We start from the raw sequence: 22,405 nt of genomic DNA on the forward strand, positions 1-22,405 counted from the left end.
ATCCTGGATAAGGCATGATTGTGATTGTCCATCCCTTTATAGGAGGTAACGGTGGCTGCCTATTAGATGCTTCCACAATAAAATGGTCACCATTTCCAGCCTTAGCAGTGGCCAATGTCAAAAAAGACAAAATAGTGCCCACTGTTAAAAAAAAAAGATTGGCCAAAGAACTGTTACGAGCACGGTTGTCATAGATTCTACTAAGGTGGTTGCAATAATATGCAAGTACCAAATTATTTTATTTGAAAAATATAAAAGTATTAAAATTTAACATTCCAGAAACATACCTTCCTACTTCAGAACAACACACAGCTGCAATAAGTTTTCCTGAAGCTAGAAGGGGAAGATATTTTTGTTTTTGTTCTTCAGATCCAAAATGTAAGATAGCCTAAAACAAATTTGAAAATAAACTGACAGGTGTAAAAATTTTTTATTAGCGGGTCAGTAATAAAAAAGTTTACTATATAATATAAATACCTTCTTTTATGAATTTGTTTTTGGAATATGCATAGGTTACTTTTTAGTAAGGTTCGTTTTTGATTACAGTTTGAAAATTTGCGCACATACAAGAATGAGCATGCACACAGGCTCTCGGCATTCTTTTTGCATTATCAGATGTCACCTGCATGCTTCACAGCCCCTTACTCATTGCAAAATTTTGACAAAATTTATTAAAAAATCATTAATTTTTTATTAATGTTTTTTAATGCTTATGAAATTTAAAATAAATTAATATAAAAAACACCATATTTTTTGTTAAATTTAACATTTTTTTTAAATATGTACAATTTTTTTATTAACTTACCTTATTTTCTTTATATTTGGCTTTCCTTTTACACCCAAGCTGGGAGAAAAGCTTTAATACAGGCATTTAAGATTACATGTAAATTTTGGAGAGAGAAAAATAACGTACGTTTAAATAATGCACACTATTATCTGCAGATGGTGAAGCTTTTATTCAAAATCGATAATAGCTGTAATATTTTTTCAAAAATTAATACTTTTTCTGGGTATGGTCAAGTTTGAAACATGGTATGCACAGTCCTACATTGCAATCTTTACAATAATACATCGTTTCTCTCCTAATTCGTTTTCCATTTGCATTCTTTTTTGATGAACACACTTTACATTCTCTGGAAGGGTTTTCTTTCTTTCTGTAGGTGGTATAGGTTCAAAAAATGTCGTTCAAATAAACGATTTGATGGCGTTTCACTCGATAGACAATCTCGTCTTGAAAAACTGATAATGGTATTTGTCAATTATTTCATCGATTAAATCCAGTCTAAACTTTAGATGTGACTTTTTTCCACCTACTTTTTTATAAACTTGAAAAGCCTTGAAAACGGCTTGGTCTAAAAGGTGAAAGAATATTTTTTAATAATAATTTTTCCCACCGTTTCTTGTTACTTGATAACTAGAAAGATACTGATCTACAAGATCCATAACTCCCATTATTTTATTGTAGTCAATTACTACCTTTGGTTTTGTTTTCATTTTTTTACTTTGGGTCATTACTTCGACAGTTTTAGAATCATGAAAAGATGATAACATTGTTACTTCCTTTTTATCCTTCCATTAGAAAGCGAAGATTTTGTCGCGTCTAAATGATGTAACTTCGTTAGTTTTTAATTTTTTATTTTTCAATGCAAAGGATATCACATAATTCTAGTGAAGTATAGTAATTATCTAAGGTGATGCAGTAACCTTGTTTCAAAAATGGCATCATCAGATTCATAACAACTTGTGAAGGTACTGAGAGAGATTGGAATTTAGGATGAAACAAAGTACCTTTTCCTGTATATATGATAAATGACCATATATAACCAGAACTAGATTCACTTAGTATGTATATTTTGATACCAAATTTTGCTTTTTTCAAGGCTATGTATTGGCACCAGGATAAACATCCTCTGTAGAACATCAGCGTTTCATCTATGGTAATATGTATTTCTGGAGTAATTGTTTTTTGATATACTTTATTCAGATGCTCACAGATAGGCCACATTTTGTAGAGTTTCGGGTTGGGATGATTTTCTGGATCATAAGAATCATTGTTCACAGACTGCAAGTATTTTTTGATTTCACAGTATTGATTATATGACATTATCTTACGGAAAAAAAAGAGTTTCTACTGATGTTTTCTTATTCCAATATATGCTTTCTTCAGTTCTTTTTTTTATAATACCTTATAAAACTGAAAGTGCAAGGAATGGATGGATTTCATGTGCTGATACAGATTTCCAGTCTCTTCTACCTTTCAGTTTCCTTTTCCCAACAACATTACCTGATTGCTCAGCATAACGATTAGTCTCTTTTACAATTACATCAACTATTTCATCATTTATAAAATGTTAATAATATTGTAAAACACCTACACTGACTTGAAATGAAATACCCACTTCAGACAACAATTTGAACTGAATATGTGGAGGACAAATATCTGGGATATCCGACATAATTTGGTTCCATTGGCGCCCTGGTAAAAGTTGTGTGGGATTGTCACTATCTTCAGAATCCGATACTTCAGAATCAAAAGCATCTGAAAAAAATGCTGCCTTCTGAATCACTTCCCGATTCTTCAAGACTTAAATCCTCTTGTTCACTTGAACTACTCATTTTACAAACATTAAACACAAAAAAGTGATGAGCACTGCATCCTTTCAAAATATGTTCTAACGGAAAAAGTATTCCGAATCTACATACTACTGTTATCTAATCAACTTACAAGTATTGTGCTGCCAAGAATTGATACGGGCATGACAAAATTTATTCGTATTGGTTGCCCGTATGAGACACGGGCACAGCGAGTAAGGGGTTATCAGATGCCACCTGCATGTTTCAGAGTGTGATGTTAACATATTTAAGTAAAGCGACTGCTTGCTGACCAGATGACTGCTATGTCATCTGGTTCTTAACTGTAAGAAACATGAAAACTGCAAATATTCATCTCTACATATATGAAGTGTCTGGTGACAATGAACTGAGAGGCAGTAAAGTGTGAAAATGGGTGAGATTATTCAAGGAAGGTCAAGGCATTAATAAAAAGTGAAAATGATCAGGAATATGGCTATCATCACTGGTGGCAGAGATATCCAAAAACCCCATTCTTTGTTATAATAAACATTTAAACCAATAAGGAAATTACATAGAAAGATAGAAAATTATATAGAATAGAGAATGGCATATGTAAATACAATTGTTTTTAAAAATGTTTGCTTCCTTTTTTTTTCATTAAAAATCAAACCTTAAAAAATAATACTTATATAAGTTTTATGACAAATAAAAAATAAACAAAGAGTAAACAAATACAGTTAGTCATTTATTTAAAATCCACATGTTGATTTAACACCCAAGAAAATCACTTTGCAAAATGTCAGAAAGTTCATCAACAATCATACAATTTTTATTTAAAACACCTTTTAAAAAAAAAGAACAAATCTGAATGCTAAACTCTTATCTGAATGTCGGTAAACTAAAAAATTTCAGTACGGAGCATTAAAAATTAGCTATATAATTTGGGGGGGGGGAAGTCTTCTAGCAAATTATAAATGCTTAAACTAAGAAAGCAGAATGAATATTTTACAGCAGTTTATTTACACTAAAAAATAATTAAGAATTTACTTTTAGCTTGCACTTTTATTAAAAAAATAAACACCGATTTTGCTACATTTCATAAAAAAGAGAGTTTTGATTTCCAAATACTTTGTAAAAATCTTTTAGTTTTTCATACTGAAGCAACATATTTCTAAATAAATTAAGGAATAAAAGTTACTTAAAAAAAATTATACCTGACCAATGCATCAACTCAAGAATGACAACTACATTTTCCTAGTTCACAGAATTTAGTAATACATGTTACTCTAGCAATGCTAATTTCAAGTGTGGAAATTCAAATTTTGATCCAATTTCTAAGAGATAAAAATTTTGCAGATGATTCTAAGCTCTAAACAGCAAGCACATGCACAAAGATAAATATGACAACATAATGAAAATTATTACATAAAAATAAAAAATTGAAGCCTTAATTTTAAATAACTTACATACAAATATAAATAAATAATATATAAATTACTGAAAACTATTAATACTGTATAAATTGATAACAAAAAGTAAATTCAGTTTTAAATCATACAATTTAGTTAAATTAAAACTGAAGGAAAGATTTATATTCCTTTAATAATACAAAAGTAATTATTTCAACAATTTAAAAAATGAAATGAAAAAAGAAAAAGCTTTATGAGTACATACCTATAAAAATTTTTAAATAAAATTTATTTTTAAATTCAGAGAAACAACTAACCTGTGCAGCAAAAAATTCATGTGCAGCCAGAGTAGTATATACAGAATAGTCTAAACCAAGAACTTCATTTAGACGAGTACAAGCTGTATACGATAAATCTAAACCACCTAAAAATATATTCTACTTTAGTCAAATACCAATTACAGTCTTAAAAAAAAGTATTTATGTATTATTCTGTTGATTGTAAAAGCTGGCTACAATCAAACTATGAAAGTTAGCAGAGATCATGCCAAAGTTGTATCAGTTATTCATACAGAACTCAGACACACATTTCTATTTGTAACTCTTACAATGAAATATCACCAGTCTCTGCACAATGCACCAGATAGCTACCGCTACAAAAGTACTCAGGTAACTTAGTAAAAAAACTTCATCAATTTCAATTATCTTGCCAATCCTCTGATTTTACTGAAGTTCTATTTCGAATGTTATAACTAAAAATTTCTCACGGGTGTTTGCTTCAACCTAATAACTATTTTGTCTGGCATATCCAGCTGTTTGCCACCCCTTCCAATAGTTGTAAATTCTTTCGACAAGCTGCAAATAAACCACAGTAGCTGCAAATGTGATTCTACAGTCTTCAAACTTTTTCTTCTTTTTTCCCCCAAATGCAAGGGGAAAATATAGCACTAAGAGCTAACTTAAATCTTTGTTCATAAAAACAAAAGGTGACTTTATAGAGAATAAATCAGGGTTACATTTAACAAAAGCACTCAAGGTGTTACGATGTCATGCGACAGTTTCACCATCAACAGGATAATACTTCCACAGTGCAAGGGAGAAATATAGCAATAAGAGCTAATTTAAAACCTTGTTCATAAAAACAAAAGGTGATCTATAGAGAATAAATCACGGTTACATCTAACAAAAGCGCTGATATTATGAGAATGTTGTGATGTCACAAGACATCACATGCATGTGCATCACATTTGTACTTATGTACACTGCTCGGAAAAAAAAAAGGGGGGGGGCAGTTCTATATCTCTCGTTCTACTGGACCGATTTACGAAATTCAAATTGCGTTCTTCATGTCTCGAAAGCACGACTTGGGATATATATTAGACTTATATATAGCACTATTCTAACATAGGAATTTTGACACAAAATCGGACTTTTTCTGAAATAACATGCCAATTGTTTTACATATTTCGATTCTGTGACTCAAATTATGCCTATATATTAAATTTTGTAAAATTTGGTGCGAAATTTATGGAGAAATTCAACAATTTATGTTGCCGCTTTTTATTCAGTTTGTGCCAAAATTAGTTCACTTGGCGAACTTCTTAATATGTGGCAACCTATTTTCATTTCCATTTTTACATAGTACGTAAGAGGAAAAAAAGACTCAATTGTTCTTTCTTTCAAATAATGTTCTTTATCTTATATTTTTAATTATAATTGTTATAAACTTTAAGCAATTTTTTTCTTTCTCAAATTTATTTTAATTGTTTACGTTGCATACTTTCTTTCGAATAACTGTTTTAAAAATTTCTATTTACTTATTCGAACTACGTAGTTTAAATCAAAGGTGCAACATTTATTTATTTTTTTTTTTCCAAATAGTTTTCTTTATACTATATTTTTAGTCATAGTTACTATTTTAGGTAATTTTTTAATTTTTAGACTTTTATTTTAATTGTTAGTGTTGCATTGTCTCTTCAGATAGTTATTTTAAAATTTTCTATTTATTCATTCGAACTGAGCATTTTAAATATACTTATTAATATAAATTTTCCAGAATTTGATTTCAGTTATTTGAATTGCGTTTCTTTCGGAAGAATACTTTGTAAGCCCGACTACGATGCATTTGAAAACTGCATATATTAAAAGAGAAATTACAGTAAAGCACAGTTAACACGCCTTTCAATGTTCCGTTCAGAAAAGAAATATATAAATAAGAGAGATGTATAACGGACGATGACTTGCAAACACTGCTTTAAACAGTTTTATCATTGTGCCCATTGCTTTACACAATTCCTACATTTGGTTTCTTAAAATGTTATTTATATTTTAGTCAAATATTTTATTTTTGAAATTGCAAGAATTAAATATCATAAGATTAAAAAGCTTCAAATTAAAAAAAAAAAAAAAAAAAAAAGTAGAAATACTAAATTTTACGCAAAAATGTATTTTTTCTTCTCTTTTTCTTCAGGCATTCTGCTTCATTCTTGCTCTTTTTCTTTAGGCATTCTGCAATTATATTAAAAAGCATCCAACTTTTAGAAACATCTTGGTATACACTAAATGGTGTGGAATGCCTACTATGCAATCGAATGCAGTAGGAGAATGCAATGGAACTAGGTAGGTAATATGAGGAATTTCTTTGGCCCAAATCATTTAAAAGCATTTTGAATCAGTATCTTCATGTCTTAGGGACGAATTCAGGCTTAAAAAATTACAAATTAGCGATCTGTAAGAAAACGATTTCTAGATTGTACGCACTTGTGCGAGTGAATTGCAATCTCACATTTTCTATTCGCTAAACCGTGTTTTTCACGGACGAATTTCTCCCTTACACGGATGGCGCACTCGACTTTTATCGAATTTAACGTCTTATTTAATTTAACGTAAAGTTTCTTAAGGGTATACAACATATTAAACCGTGTAACAAAATATTAAGTTATATTCCAACCCATATTTCGTTTAACAATATTGCATACAGCGCCATTTCATCCCCTGGTGGGGAGGTTTCGAACTTTCTTTTTTTCGTGAAAAATAAATTCCCATGACTTCCTTTACATGGTTACCAAGTTTAATACCATTTGATCCAGTAGTTTTCCTTTTATCACCGTTTCAAAGTCAAACTTTAATTATAATCACCCTGTATATTATTAAATTTTAATTTGAAGCTATGTGTAATATGTATACCATGCGTAAGATTTTTGCTTTTATGGAAAAAATAAAGAATCGAAGCAAATATATTTGGGATAATAGACCAAAACTGAAAAAAATTCCCCCTCCCTCCGAAAATAAAATATTGAAGCTTCGACCTTGAATTTATTGGATTATCCTAAATATTTAATTTTACTTATCTTCTAAGTCCTAGTTGTGACAACAATTCCGTCAAAAATTCCGAATTACTGAAACAGAAGTAAAAGATTTAGTATATATTCACTGTATGTTAATAAAGTAATCAGAGTGAAATAAAAATAGGTTATAGAAACTGATACAACTTTTTGTCTGAATGCACAACATGTAATGGAAGAGAAGGCTTGTAGAGATCTGTTTTTAACATTCCTCTAAAAGTAGATGTCATACTCCTTTTGTCTCTACAATGTCAAAATACTTTCCTTTGAGAGGCAACTTTAGTTTTTGGGAAAGAAAAAAAATCATAAGAAGACAAATTTGAAGAACATGCAGGACGATTGAGTACACATACTTATTTTCGGAATACAAGCGGTTCTCCGATTGGTTATTGAAAAATGAAAAGGTGCATTGTCATGCAATACAATACAAAACATTTGGAATACGTTTTCTGACTGAATAACGTAAGATTAAAAGTCATCTGCTTAATTCACAGCCATTTACAAGTCAACTACTCTGGCAATTGCAGAATCGTTTTGATTCTGAGCTTGTAAGACAAACCTAATATCACTGGATTTAAACACTTCTTTAATCTTTTGAGAACATTCCTTCTTTAGCTCATATTCCAAGAATATTAAGTGAATACAATTATTTCAAAACAAATTGAATATTCATTTGCACTACGGCTTGATAGTTTACTAATGAGTTAACAAAACTTAAATTCTGCTTTTTGTGTCTAAGAATACAACAATATTTTAAATATTTACAAATAAAATATTAAATTGGAGCCTCACCAGTTGCGTAGCATTTGAAGATTGTTAAATATTAAATTTTTTGTTGCGAAGTCTAACCGAGGCTGCATGGTTGGTTTTCGTAGATTTCTAGGTTCTCTATGAAAGCATCTTAACCAAATAGCTCCCATGTTCTTTCTATGTTGACTTTCTATGTTTCTATGTCTAAATGACCAACTAACCTAGTTTAAGCGCGATGTAGCTTGCCAATCGGGAATAACATGAAAGATACGGTGCTAATAATTGAATTGCTGTTACGGCACGCTGTTTCTAAACTTAGATGGTCATTCCTTAATTAAATATAATTGATTTGTAACTTCTACTAGAGCTGATGGTAAGAACTGAAGTGCAAATAAATAATATCATGTGCAATCTTGATTAATATAAAATTAGAAATATTTGCATTCAGACAGAAAGTATGCCAAATTTCAAAACGCAAAATATGTAAATTCGTGTATATCTCAGAAAATTTTGAATAAAAAAGTCTAATTTTTTGCAGGTATGCTTAGAAATACACCTACTTTAAGATGATGGTAAAAATTTTATAGGTTATAATTCAAAATGTTTTTCAAAAAATTTATAAAAATTATTTAAAAATAGAAATTTAAAAAACAGAACACAAAAAACAGGTAAATTTTATTTGGAATGAACCTAAATTTCGAAATGTGAAAATAAAAATAAAAATGTTTAATAAAAAAGAGATATTGATAAATATTTGACAAATTGAATTAACACTGAGGAGCTAAAATTTTGAGAGCTAATATTTTAAAAACTTCTCGTATGATTTTTACAAAACTTGGTATTCTGGCATAATTTGAGTTGTAGAATCGAAATATGGAAAAACATTGGCATGTTATTTCAGAAAAAGTCCGAGTTTGTGTCAAAATACAGATGTTAGAATAGTGCTATATATAAATATAATATATATCCTAAGTCGCGCTTTCGAGACGTGAAGAACGCAATTTGAATTTAGTGAATCGCCCCAGTAGAACAGGAGATGTAGCACTGTCCCATTTTTTTGAGCAGTGTACATAAGTAAAAATAACTAAAAACACGATGATTAAGAAAGATTTCAGATTTTTCACCTGAAAACCTTTTAATGAATTGCAGTGATATCTAGAAGTCAATGAGTGACAGTCTTATAATCACTTTTGTTCTCTGTTCCATTTTAACCATCGCAGTGGCACAAGTTTTTGCATCTGCTCACAAAATAGCTTTTGCTAGCTAAATTTGTATAATTACTCATTCTAGTCTTAGTTATCCTAAACTCCCATTCATTAAGATAATATTTATATCATTAAAGAAAGAGAGGAAATTATTTTAAATTATAAGCTAATGCAGAGGCTGTTCGCACATATTTTAGACGATTTTGGCAAGCCAAAATCTCCCGTTATCCAAAAACGATGTGAGAGTCATGGTTTTGCGATATCTAAAGCGTCGATTGGTAATATCATCAACAAGGATGGAAAAAAAAACCATCAAATTGGAGCCTCAAGTGGGACAAAAATTCCAAACAAGTATCCAAGGAAAAAACGGACATCTTCGACTATTGCAAAGGTACGTTGTTTAATGTTAAAAGAAAATCCCCCTAGTCAAAGGACGGTTACAAAATCATTAAAATGTTCAGTGTCCACTGTAAACAAAATGATAAACATTGATTTAAATCTTAAGAAAGCGAAAAAACACAATGTGCATCGTCTTCTTCCAAAGCATATCGCTCAATGCAGGACACGCTGCAGAATTCTATATGAGAAACACTTATCCAAAGAAAAATGGAAAACAATTGTCACAATAGATGACGCATGGGTGTATTTAAATGATTGTAACAAAAAAAGAGCCATTTATTATCATAAAAGGGGAGAAAAAAATTTAAGTACATGGTTCAAAGAATCGAAAGAAAGGTTTTCTAAAGGATTCATGACTGTTGCTGGTTTTTCATATAATGGCAAGTTACAAATAAAGAGAGTACAAAAAAATGTCAAGATTAACTCAATACTATCAGGAACATATTTATTTGCCAATTTTTCTGAATGAAATACCATCGCTTTACCCACAGTGCCATCAATCTGTGAGACTCGATCAGGACAAAGCTAGCAGTCACACATCAAAATCCACTGTAAATTTCCTAAAAGAAATGGAACAAAAAACTGGTATCAAGGCCATAACCTTCACTGATATCACTACTAAATCTCACGATGCGTCACCTATGGATTTTTGTGCTTTCGATTTTTCAACATTTGAAACTGCATTATCTAAACGTTGTCCCAAAACCCTAACAGGACTCCGGAAAGCTGTTTGGGAGGAATGGGATAGAATACCTCTTCTGCCACTTCAAAAGGCATTATTATCTTGGAAATTGCGGTGTAGAAAGATAGTTCAGGATAAGGGATGTCAAATAGAACATTTAAAACACAAGAATTTTATGTAATTTAGTTTTGTGAATACAATATACATTGTCTAAAATATGTGTGAACAGCCTCTGTATATACTAATTAACAAAAAATCTTATGAATGGATAAAGGCAGTCATGCCACTTAGGAAGTTAATAAATAAAAAATGCATTGTTTGGAAATATCAGGTTTTAACAAAAGTTTCCCACCACCGCAAATATTGTCTGCGCAAGCAGTTTGTGTTGGTGTGTTTAATCAAATTTTCTGAAATGATTTTTGGCATTTGAAAGAGACTTGCTTTAGAATACCGTGTTGTGAAGTTTTTAAAAAATTATTATTATAAATATTGAATTATCATGCTATCAGATTAGTTTTATTATTATTTATTTTTATGTGATTACAGAAAAGCCTCGAGGGCTATCTGCCTGAGGGGAGGGATGCCTTTGTGGAGAACTTTCTAGGGAAAGTTGGCTCATAAACATGGGGAAAACCATGAAAATGACCATGCTGCCAACCTGTTCGCAGAATTTGAACCTCAGACTGAACTATAAGTGTTCAGCGACTTTACTGCTTGGATGCTGGTGGGCCCCGACCAGATTAGAATCATAATTTACTTCCAGTTCTGTCGCAAAATGTCAGCTATTGAGTCACCAAATTGTGTACAGCTTTAGGTTCTAATGTTGCATTATATGACATTGTGAAGGTTTGGTACCAAATGTTCAAAAACAGGGACTATGAGATTCAAGAAGCAGAACGCTCTGGCCGTCCTACTAATTTTGATTAGGGCTGCCTACAAAAACTTGTAGAGGAAGAGTGAGTATGCAACCACTCGAGAGCTTACTAAGGAAGTAGACGTTACTGCCAAATCCATTAGCTGCACTATGTAGTTTATGAATCACATAAACTCGATGTAAGTTCAATTACAAGTGCCGCATGAGCTAACTCAAGCAGATAAGGACAGACCAGGGTTGCCACTCAAACAGGAGAATGAAATTCCCTGACTTTTCCAGGTTTTCCAGAAAATTCCAGTCTATCTGCGTAATGTACGTTGGCTGTGCTAAGAGGTAAATTAATTATGGTATTACTTGTACTGTGTAGCAAATTCACTTAATTATTCAATAAATCCCAGAGGACATTTATTCTTAATTATTCTTGGTACACTTTGTTTGATAATTTTGTTTACTTTTCCGCTTAAAAAACTTAATAAAATTTAAGATATATACAATGGATAACAACTGTACGTTTTATTTAATTATTACTCATGATCATCCCCAGTTCAACACAAGGCTAATCCGGTTCTTATAAATCACAACGCAATGCTAAAAGTTAGGTTAGATTTTAGGTAAATTTAATTTGTGTGAGGTGTATTCTTAAAAGGCACTTTAACACTTGAAAACACAAATATAATTATAATAGGAGTTGTTTTCTCCACTGAAGATTGAGATTAGAATCTGCCCAATCTGGAATAAAATAAGGCTTTTTTTTGCAGACATTCTGCAGAAAAGAAAGAAATCTATTTAATGATATTTTTTTACTAAATTGAGGTATTTTATATTTATTTCGCAGAATACATAAGGAAAAAATATGTGCATTAAATTTCGTGATGTCATCATACTGCTAGAATTGATTTCAGGATTATGCCAGAGAAAATTTCCTGAAATTTGGAAATATTATTTACTAATGATAAATAAATTTAGAGGGAAGAAGCAACATTAAATGATATGAATAACATAAAAATAAAGATAATTATTTAAAAATTTAATTACAATAATCAACGATATTTTAGCGAATATAGTTATATTACATGGTTATCCTAGATGATTGATTACTATTTTTTTATTTTACTGCAAAATGACAAGATATTTATTAAAAAGAAAAGAAAAGAGAAAAAAAAAAAAAAAGATTTTGCGGTAAAATCCTAGTATACGATACGGCCTTCGCATGATTTTGAAAATTGTCGCCAAGAACAAAATGACCCGCTTACTGCTTATCATCATGTCGCCAAATCCCGCTGTACCATACATGGAGATTATTCTGACCAAAGAATGTCTATGTAAAAAGCGGAGGGAAAATTTGCCAAGGGATTTGACGACGGAACGGCCAGAATTTCCCTCTCCGTGATGTGTACAGGAAATTGAGAAACACGTGTTAAAAAAAACGTTCTTTGACAAAAAAGAAAACCACAAAAATCCGTTTTCAAATTATTGCGAAAAATCCAAGAAGAAACGTTTTATCAAAGAACGTTTTTTCTTGGATTTTTTGCAATAATTTTAAAAACGGATTTTCGTAGATTCCCCCCCTCAAAATAACTAATCCATGAATTAATTTACTTGTGCCAAAAAATATTTTCTTTTCCTTTAAAGACATTTTAAACGATATTCATTTTATGAACTCTTGATAACGTGACCTTCGAACTTCGACACCAGTTTCGAGCTTTGGCAACAGATATATCGCGCATGCACAGCTGTTTCCCGCTATGATGGAACCGAGCCACGTCTGTTGCAGAGAGGTTTTCCTTCTTTACAATACATATTTTTTTAATTCTAACCTTCATGGTACCGTATACTAGGATTAAACCCATTTTGTTTTATACGAGAACAGGTACTTTCTTTAGTTCATGAACTGCACATGCGATTCTCGAGGTTACTGGAAACCAAAAGTTGCGGGAAACTTGCTTTGCCTTTCTAAAAAGACAATCAAATTGGAGCTGCGAAAATTGGCTCTATGCCAGCTGCCCGAATGAAACTTACGTGATACACAATTCGCCAAAAAAGTTATCTCTTCCGACGTCGGCGCAAAACTTGCTTTTTTTGGCGGGTTCGTTGTATGAAATTCCCTGACTTTTCCAGATTTTGACTAAAACACTTAAATTCCCTGACTTTTCCCTGAATTTTTTGGTCAATTTCCGAATTACCTGACTTTTTCCGGTTTTCCAGGTAGCGTGGCAACCCTGACAGACATGTTTGAGCCTGCATTAATTTGCTTGAATATCAATGCAAGGTCAAAATTCTGGACCGGATCATCACTTGTGATGAAAAGTGGATTTACTTCAACAATACAGGCCAAAAAGGGAGGTTGGTCTGCAGCCGGTGAGCCCAGTGGCAGTGTCGTAAATCACAGTTTGACTAACAAAAAGATCATGATTTGTATGTTCCATCAAGATAATGCAAGACCACATGTGTCTGCATTCACCATCAGACCTTCCATACAGACCTGAATGGGATCTTTTGCCACACCCACCATATATATAGCCCCGACATTGCTCTTTTGGACTGCTACCTTTTTTCACACCTGCAGTTACATCGTGTTGGTGCTGTCGTCCATTCTGCACAAGACGTCTGAAATGAGGTTGATTTGTTTTTGGACTCGTGGCCACCAAGTTTCTGGGCTGAAGGCTTTGAAAAACTACCAAAATTTCACAGAAAAATCATAGATTTGGGTGGTGATTACTATCTGCACTAAAGGTACTGCTTTCATGCTTTTTTTTTTTTCCCTAACTTTATTAAGAATATTTTTTTGGCAGAAAACATTCATTACGACCAGATATCTTTTTCGCCCATTAGAAAATGATAAACAAAATCACTGCTTCATATTTTTAGGGATGCTTTAAATTAACATCAAAATGGACTTATGGATAAAAAAAAATCAGTTCTATTTAGAACATTTAGTCCCATTCAATTTCCTATACTGTTATTTTATAGTGTTATGACAAAACCTCCAAAAGTATGAAAATATGGATAAAAGAAACTGCATTGATATCTTCAACCCCCAATTCTTTTCAGAATTTCTGCAAGTTAAAAAAAAAAAAATTATTAACCTTTAAAATCATCCATGTTTCAGATGTTAGAATCCTTATTTCATCTGTGAAGGAAAACATCTTAATGTTACATTTCTTTGACCTTGACCTTCACTCTTGTGTATATTGTAAATAAAGGCTATGTGATGTCAAGTTCTAGGAGAAACAGATACAATAAGTTAAAATTTAAAGATGAAAAAGGCACTTGTAAAAAATTGTCAATAGTGTGAGTCTCCTGTGTGCCAATAAGAATGGTACTGAATGTCATTAGCTTAAAATTTCAAAAACCAAGATGCTTAACAAAATCTAAAAGCTTTTCCAGTTTTCTACAAAGCTAACTGTAAGCAGAATGATGTCAGAAATACATCAAAAAGAGTTAAGAAAATTAGCTGAACATCTTTCAGGCAAAAAGCAAAAGATTCTACTTTTGACTGAGAAATAGGCTGCACATACAAATGCTGGAAACTCAGAATGAATTAAGATTGCTTTATTGCCCCCAGATGCGACTTTGATGCTACAGCCGATGGATCAAGGCATAATCAGGAGCTTAAAGTGCCTCACCAAAAGCAGCTCATTTTAAGCATTTTGCAGAAGCATGACAATCAAGTCAGTTATAACATTTTGCTTCTTGATAGAGTGCTATAAAAGTCTTTATGACATGTTACAGAATCAGCCATTCAAAACTGTTTTTGGTATGCTAATATAGCAAAGGGTGTTGTAGAGGAAAACAAAAATGAGGATTTGTCTATTGCTAAGTGGCTACAAAAAATTATGTTTCAGCATTTTCAGAGTGTGATATGGAGTTTTTTTAGTCCTGCAATGATGATGATGATGTTTATAATAATTAATCTTAAAGATCCAAGAAAGGAAGATAATGTGACAGAAATTAAAATGAAAAATTACATCAAAGATTCTTCTGATCCTAATGAAAAATTTGAAGAAATGCAACACATGGTCAGTGAATGCCTTACCACAGCAGATGCCAAGGCTATGATGCAGGTCATTAAAAGGTTTTTATTCATATAAACTTTGATGTGATGGAAGCTTTTCAGTTTTAGAACAAAAGTATGGAAATTATCATTCAGTCTGCATCATGCCAGCACAAAATCACAGTACTCAGAAGTTAAGAAAAAGTTAAATTCATTAATATTCTTTGTTATTTATTTTTAGAGTTTTTACATTTTTATGAATAAAATTATTAATCACAGTTATAAATGTGTAACTCAAGGGAATAATCAGAACCATTATATTTATGGTAAGTAATTTGAGATTCATTATGTTATTTTTATACAGTTTGTGAAATAATCCATTTTTCTTACTATACTCGATATAGCAGACTAATCTTCCAGTCAATTAAAATATGTTACAGCAGGGTTTGTCTGTATACACAAAAACTATACTTATTTATTGCTTATTTTAAGAAACATCATAAGTTAATCACATGTTCAAATGATCATTAGTTAAGGGAATTCATTAAAAATTTCATTTTTCTGTATTCTATTAACCTCAACCTATTTGACAGAAATGCATTTTACAGGCTCTGTTACATAAACTTAATCAGGTATATCCCATCTTTGTTTGTATTTCTACTACTGTCGCTGCATAAGTATTTGTACCTTCTGCATTAGAAATCTTATTAAAAGAAACTAAAATTCTGGGGGGGGGGAAGAAGAACCATAATTTAAAAAAAGCCAAATGTTGCTAAGATGCACATTTACAGATAGTTAAGCTTGGGAGTTATGAACAGAGACTTGTAATTTAATCTAGACACTTTATCTAAACATTTTTCAATTAGTTTGTAATCAGAAAGGATTGTAAAATCTATTTTAGCAAAATATTTATTTCTGAAGTAATATATATATATATATATATAAAAGAAATATGTAAAACTTAATACCATATTTAGCAGGAATCATTCGACCAAAAAGGCCCATATCTTTTAAATCTTGAAGGAGACCATATGGCAATGCCTTGTCCCTGTCAATCTGCACAGAATTCACTGAAAATAAGGAAATTATCATTAATGCAAGAAAACTGAAGATATAAACAAAAATAAGATATTTCCCTATAGAGAGAAACAATAAGTGAAATTTTCATCTTATTTTCAGCTTACAAGCAAGGAAACAAAGTAGCAATTACTAACAGAACTTAAGCTCTCCTGGAAATTAAGGAAAAGCTAAATGCAAATAATGTACTTCAACTATGAAACAGAATATATTTGCATAAAGTCTATGGCATAATTTTCTTTAGACAGTCACTAACCCTCTCGCTGCATAACTTTTTAAATCAAAATAGGTTAAAAAATTACGTATTTTTTATTACATATTTCAAATTTACATATATTTTAGAGTTGAAATATATGACAATTTTTTGTAAAACAGTTTTTGTTCAATACATAATTAGATCATAAATAAAGATTGTCGGAAAATTGAAATTGAAGAATAATCATGTAAAAGCAAATTAAAAAAAATAATATTGGTTAAATTGTGATTTATTTTAAGAAATATGAAGGTAAAACATATATATTAATGAAAATATTCAAAATACTTGCAAAACATTTATTAGAAATTAAGTTTGGTATGATAAACTTCGAAACAAGGCTCAAAGCAAAATCTTAGCTTGCAATCTTAGCACCAAATTCGAGTTTCTTTAGGAATTTGTTTTTTTTTTAGCAACACATAGCACACTGTCTATGAAGCTCTTCCTTGATGGTATTTGTGGTATATAGACAGCAAAATATTGAGCAGTTAGTCTCATGGGTTTGAGAGTTGAACTACAGACCTCTTTGAGCTTTGAGAAGAGTGCTAAATGATTATATATTTTGCAGAAATATGGAAAACTGACAAAAAAAAAAAAAAAAAAAAAAAAAAAAAAAAACCGAAATGAAATTATGAAAAAGAAAGAGCAGGTTGCGCATTTAAATAGATGGAAAAAATGCATCCCAGTGGAAATTGTCAGCTGTGCAAATTTTGCTACACCTATGTTGCCCGTGGAAATTGCAGGATATGCAGCTTACAGAGTTAAACATATTAATCAAAATAAATTCTTAAGTATGACAAGCATTTTCTTATTAGTGCTTTAAACAGTTTCTGTGGTTGATTAATTACGAGAAAGTATTTATGTGTATATAAATTGAATGTCAAAAGAACAATTTTGTGAGGAAAACTGAAAAATATTAAAATTATACATGGGGAGGGATACGAAAAAAACCAATGCAACTAACTCATTTCCAGATTAAAATTCAAGATGAAACTATCAATGTTCCATGATTCAGGTATTTTGTCATTGGTAAGTCATCTTAAATCAAAATTCAATCCCATGAATAATAAGTACTTGCAGAAGATTAGATGAAAGTTTTAAATTCAATAAAATTTCTATATATTTATGTATATAAATTATTCTGATAACTTTATATGAAGTTCTTGATATAGCTCATCGGCCAATAACATATCTTACCAATTTTTTCTTTAATGATTTTATTAAGTTAATTATTATTTATGGAAAGCATTGCTATAACTTGAAAGACAGCAAAATTAATTTATAAATAATTTTGTTCTCAATATTTTAACATGCATCTTTATATTCCTCCACTCCTAAAATATTCTTTGAAATAGTAAATCTATAAGATCTATAAGATAATTATTAAGATGATTTTGATCTTTTGTGGAGAAGGCCCTTTTACAGAAGTGATATTCAATGCTGATATTCTTTTTTAAAGTTACTATAGGTTTCTTTCTTTCTTATTTGTTGATACTAGACATTACAAAACTTCTCAGCGTAAAGTAAAAATTTTATGAAAACAGTTTCAAAACCATGAACAGAGGATTCTGCAGATATAAAATTTAGCTTTTTATATGACCATTACATACCAAATATTCCATATATGCACATTTCAGCTGCTGAGGATGGTGGTTCGGTAAAACCATCGAAACTAGACCTGTGAAAATTTTGAAAATTAATGCTGATTTTTGTTGTTTGACTTCTGAATTAGTACTTATTCGGCGTGTTATTGTGTCTTAACTACCAATTTATCATGGAGGTAATGATTTTCTTTCATTGTGGCCCCTATAACATAAAAATACCATAGACACATATGAAAATCACTAGGTATTACATCTAGATTATATTATGGGTGATTTAAAAAATCCCACTCAAATGTTTTCAGAAGTTGTGACATGTCTTTGGTACATACTGAACCTTATCAGAACAGATATTCCTCTCCTTTGCTCCAGATGTTTTGCTGAAATCACTGCAAGATTTACAGTACACATTAAAACTGTTGTTCCAGAAGGCATGAACATAACAAGAATTCAGCAACTTTTTCAGAAAATCAAAGCCATGACTTAAGAGGCTAAAGTTAAATTTATGCTGTTTGGAGAATTGTGCATCACCTTGTTGAAATTACTGTTGCTTGGATTCAAGTATATGGCAAAAAATCCAAATTTGATACCCAATCCAGGAATTCATTCCTTCTTCTGCATATCATATCAGGAAGTTCATCATATAATCGATCTTCTTATTTGTTCTCCCATTAACATTTTAAACACCCAGTCTTGCAGCACAATTTTCTGTGCCCTTTTTCCTCAGTCAGAGTTTCATGAATCAAAGTCTTTGAGGGTTGGGGAAAGTCCTTTATTATCTTAAAACAACTCTTAAGAATTTCGTTTTTTGATTTTTTGCAGACATTTTTCAAGAAATTAAACATTGTGCAGCTGCTCCTTTTTCATCTTGAACACAGCATCATTTTGCGACATTCTGTTAATTCAAAATGTTACCATAAACAGGATAAATCTGTCTACGGAATTTTCATTGAGCACTCACTTCTTGCACTCAGAAATCAAGTAATGGTCCACACCTTACATTTGGCAGAATTATGAATTGCCATTGCCAATACATACTTGAGGTATTACTATTGCATAACACTACAGTACAAAATCCGAGATCTGGAAGTCCAATATCCGGAATGATCTAAAATCCAAACCTCAAAGCAACCAATAACTATTTTTAGATCATTTTTTATATGCTTTACGCATGTGCATTTGATTTAATCCCCCATAATAAAATATGTGAAGAGTTTTGATTCTTAATTTCACTTCGGCGCTAAATAAAATAATTTGTAATTGAAGAAACAAATCATTTTAGCATAAATTTGTGTGAGCAGTAATTTGAATCCATAGCTGCATATCTGATTGGTACATCTCAAACCGAAACATAGAAATACCGTTGATTTTACACCTACTAATATTTTATATCCCTGATGCCCAACCTGCCGAATCATTATTTATTATATATTGTTTTCATCACTGCATGTTTATCCAACACATGACAACTTAAATAATGGTTCATGCAGCGATCTCTAAACAATTTTTTTATATTAATAATTGAATAATAAAGAGTACGGCAGCTTTTTCTGTTGGTATTACGCTTGGCGATGATTACAGATTTAAGTTAAACGCGCTAAGAAATATTGACGAAAAATTTCATTCCATATGCTAAAAATAGATTTTAATTATGATACTTATAGGCCAAAAGATTACATTTAGTGTTATTTGAATTAAGCATAACTAATTTATTATTCACATAAACCCAGAACTGGTGCCAGAGCTAGTATGGCTGCAGTGGGCGGCAGAATTTAGGGTATACAAAATTTTTGGAATTTAGAGAACCACAGAGCAATGGAATTAAAGGATGGCAAAATTTTTAGAATTTAGGTAAAGCACTGGGACAAAATTCTAGTAGTATTTAATAAATCTAAATTCTGATGTGTCTAACTTTTAAAAAAGATTAACCCATTAACCGCCAAAACTACAAGGAATGTTTCTTTTCTCATGAAAATAATAACAAATATTAAATTAAGCATTTATAACATAAATTTACATTGAAAATAAAAAAAAAATGCTCTTACCTATGGAAAAAGCGAGTGTTGCGTTCACGCAACATTAGCGGAATAAGACTACGGATGTTTAGTGAGTAGGATTGTACTCGTGTGATGTTTCTTTTGAGTGGAGCGCATGATTACTTTTTAGCTGTATAACGTTTTATAAATCTACAAATCATTTTACTTGTAATTAATTTAATATTAAAATATACATTTTATTTCTTTTACAAATAGAAATCATTTCATTTGAAAGATTCAAGCATGAAAAGCTTGATTACAATCATGATGTAAAGTTACATTACATACTTTGCATCTATAAACAGTCTGGCTATGGTACTCTTTACAACACAGTCTTTTGTTATCAACGGACTTTACGATAAAATGTCTACCATCTCCATGTAATGGTTTTTGAATGTTGAATTTTCTAGGTCTTCCTGTTGCTGATCTATTTCTGGCTAATTCTACACTCTCAATAGGAATTTGTAAAAAGAATAATGCATTCTCGCGTCTGAAATCTAAAACAGACTTTATATTTCCAGTAGTAAAATGTGGTGATATTTAGTAAGTTTAGATACGGTCTCACCTCATATAAATTTATCAGTATTGTCAAATGCAAATTCTGCTTCATATTCCTGTATTGCAAACATGATATCAATTCTCGTACAACAGGAACAGAAATGTCCTTATCAAAAGACCAATACATTTTTTTTCTTGAGGTAAAGAATGATATCCCGTGAGCTATATTATTCCAATAAATCTTCTCATATAGGCTTCAGATGCAATAAATTCTGGTTTTTTTTTTTTTTTTTTTTCTTTTTTTTTCCCCCTGAGCATATATATTTGTCTGTTCAACGAGAAGAGAGTAAATGTCTAAACCAAAAAGAAAATCGAAAATCTGTGGACTAGTTTCAGTGTTTTGTCATTTATAATTTCTCTTGTATCTCTTTCTTCATGTTTTTCCTGAGACATAACTAACAGTTCCTTTTTTATCAAGTTCAAGATTTCAGTCTTCTGCTTTTTAAACTTTTTAGTATGACTATAACTGCTTTTAGAAGGCTGAAACTTACTTCTTATGTGAATTTCAACTTCCCCAGCAGTATCATTTGGTAAAATATCATTATCATTATTTGAAACATTGTCATTCCTTTCTTCTTCACTAGCCTGTGCGATTTCTGTATTAAATATCTGGGGGAACAACAACAATATCAGTTTCATTCTGGTCATTATTAACATTATCATCATCTGTTTCTTCATCAAAAAATCTTTGAAGGGCTTCTTCTAATGTAAGATACTTCGTTCTAGGCATTTTTAAACAACCAGAACATGAACCAGAACATCGAAAGGAATGAGTGAAAAAGAAGATTGACTACCCGTTTCCTGCTGACCTTGCGTCAACGCAACACCTGTTTTCCCTTTCTTCCCAACACAAATATAAACTTCTGATTGATGTAATGTTCTGATAAACAGTGACCTTGACTAAAAATAGATCACTCATAAGGATGGCGATTCTTTCGTTAAATATTTTCAGCAAAAATACCCGGTCGAAAATTTTGCTTAAAGTATAAGATTAATTATTATAAACAAAATGATTGTTGAAAGCAAATATGTTTTTACAGAAATAATCTTCATAATATTCCCTACACAAAATCATCTGCTGGTATAAAATATCTTAGGTAGTTATATTTATATATGCTTTTAATTTTGACAGTTGCGTCAACCCAACACAAGCGGCTAATGGGTTAATAACACAAGTTTAGCATCTCTAGTATTATTTTTTAAATAATATTATAGATTAATATTAGAGTTAATTATGCTTTAGTGATAATGTTAAATAAATAAAGTACCTTTTTCAGCATATAATGTATTTACATTCTTGACAACATTTTCCACCTCAGCAAGTTGCTCATTATCCAATACCAAAGGGAAATTTAATAAATCCTAAAATACAATATATAATAACAATTAGCAGGTAAAAGGAAGTATGATGTAGGCATTGAAGAATACTTAATTTGTTATGAAAATGATAAAAGCATCACAGGTTAAACCAAAATAAAATTTTCAGTACTTTTTTATTACTGAGCCCCCTCTCAAAAAGTTGCCACTCTCTAATTTTTTTGCCAAGTTAACATGAAAAATATGATTGCAATTTTCAAAATGGTGATATACTAAGAGTTCTATAAAATAGCAATCTATCAATAAAATTAAAAAAAAAAATTCTTAATAAAA

General features: G+C 30.9%; 1 protein-coding gene across 2 annotated transcripts in view; it reads right to left on the reverse strand.

The window, feature by feature from the left end:
* Nucleotides 1-22,405, reverse strand: part of LOC118195501 (complex I assembly factor ACAD9, mitochondrial-like) — a 150,875-nt gene that overhangs the window by 108,392 nt on the left and 20,078 nt on the right. For both annotated transcript variants that reach the window (XM_035366827.2, XM_035366826.2), the window contains exons 4-7: nt 22,024-22,117; nt 16,199-16,300; nt 4,301-4,407; nt 288-388 (exon numbers count right to left, since the gene is read on the reverse strand). In XM_035366827.2, coding sequence (XP_035222718.1) covers nt 288-388; nt 4,301-4,407; nt 16,199-16,300; nt 22,024-22,117 — 404 coding nt within the window. The remainder of the gene's footprint in view (nt 1-287; nt 389-4,300; nt 4,408-16,198; nt 16,301-22,023; nt 22,118-22,405) is intronic.

The sequence above is a fragment of the Stegodyphus dumicola genome, chromosome 1, assembly GCF_044657685.1.
Source record: "Stegodyphus dumicola isolate Sdum_Otavi_A_Nest chromosome 1, ASM4465768v1".
Classification (NCBI taxonomy): Eukaryota; Metazoa; Arthropoda; class Arachnida; order Araneae; family Eresidae; genus Stegodyphus; species Stegodyphus dumicola.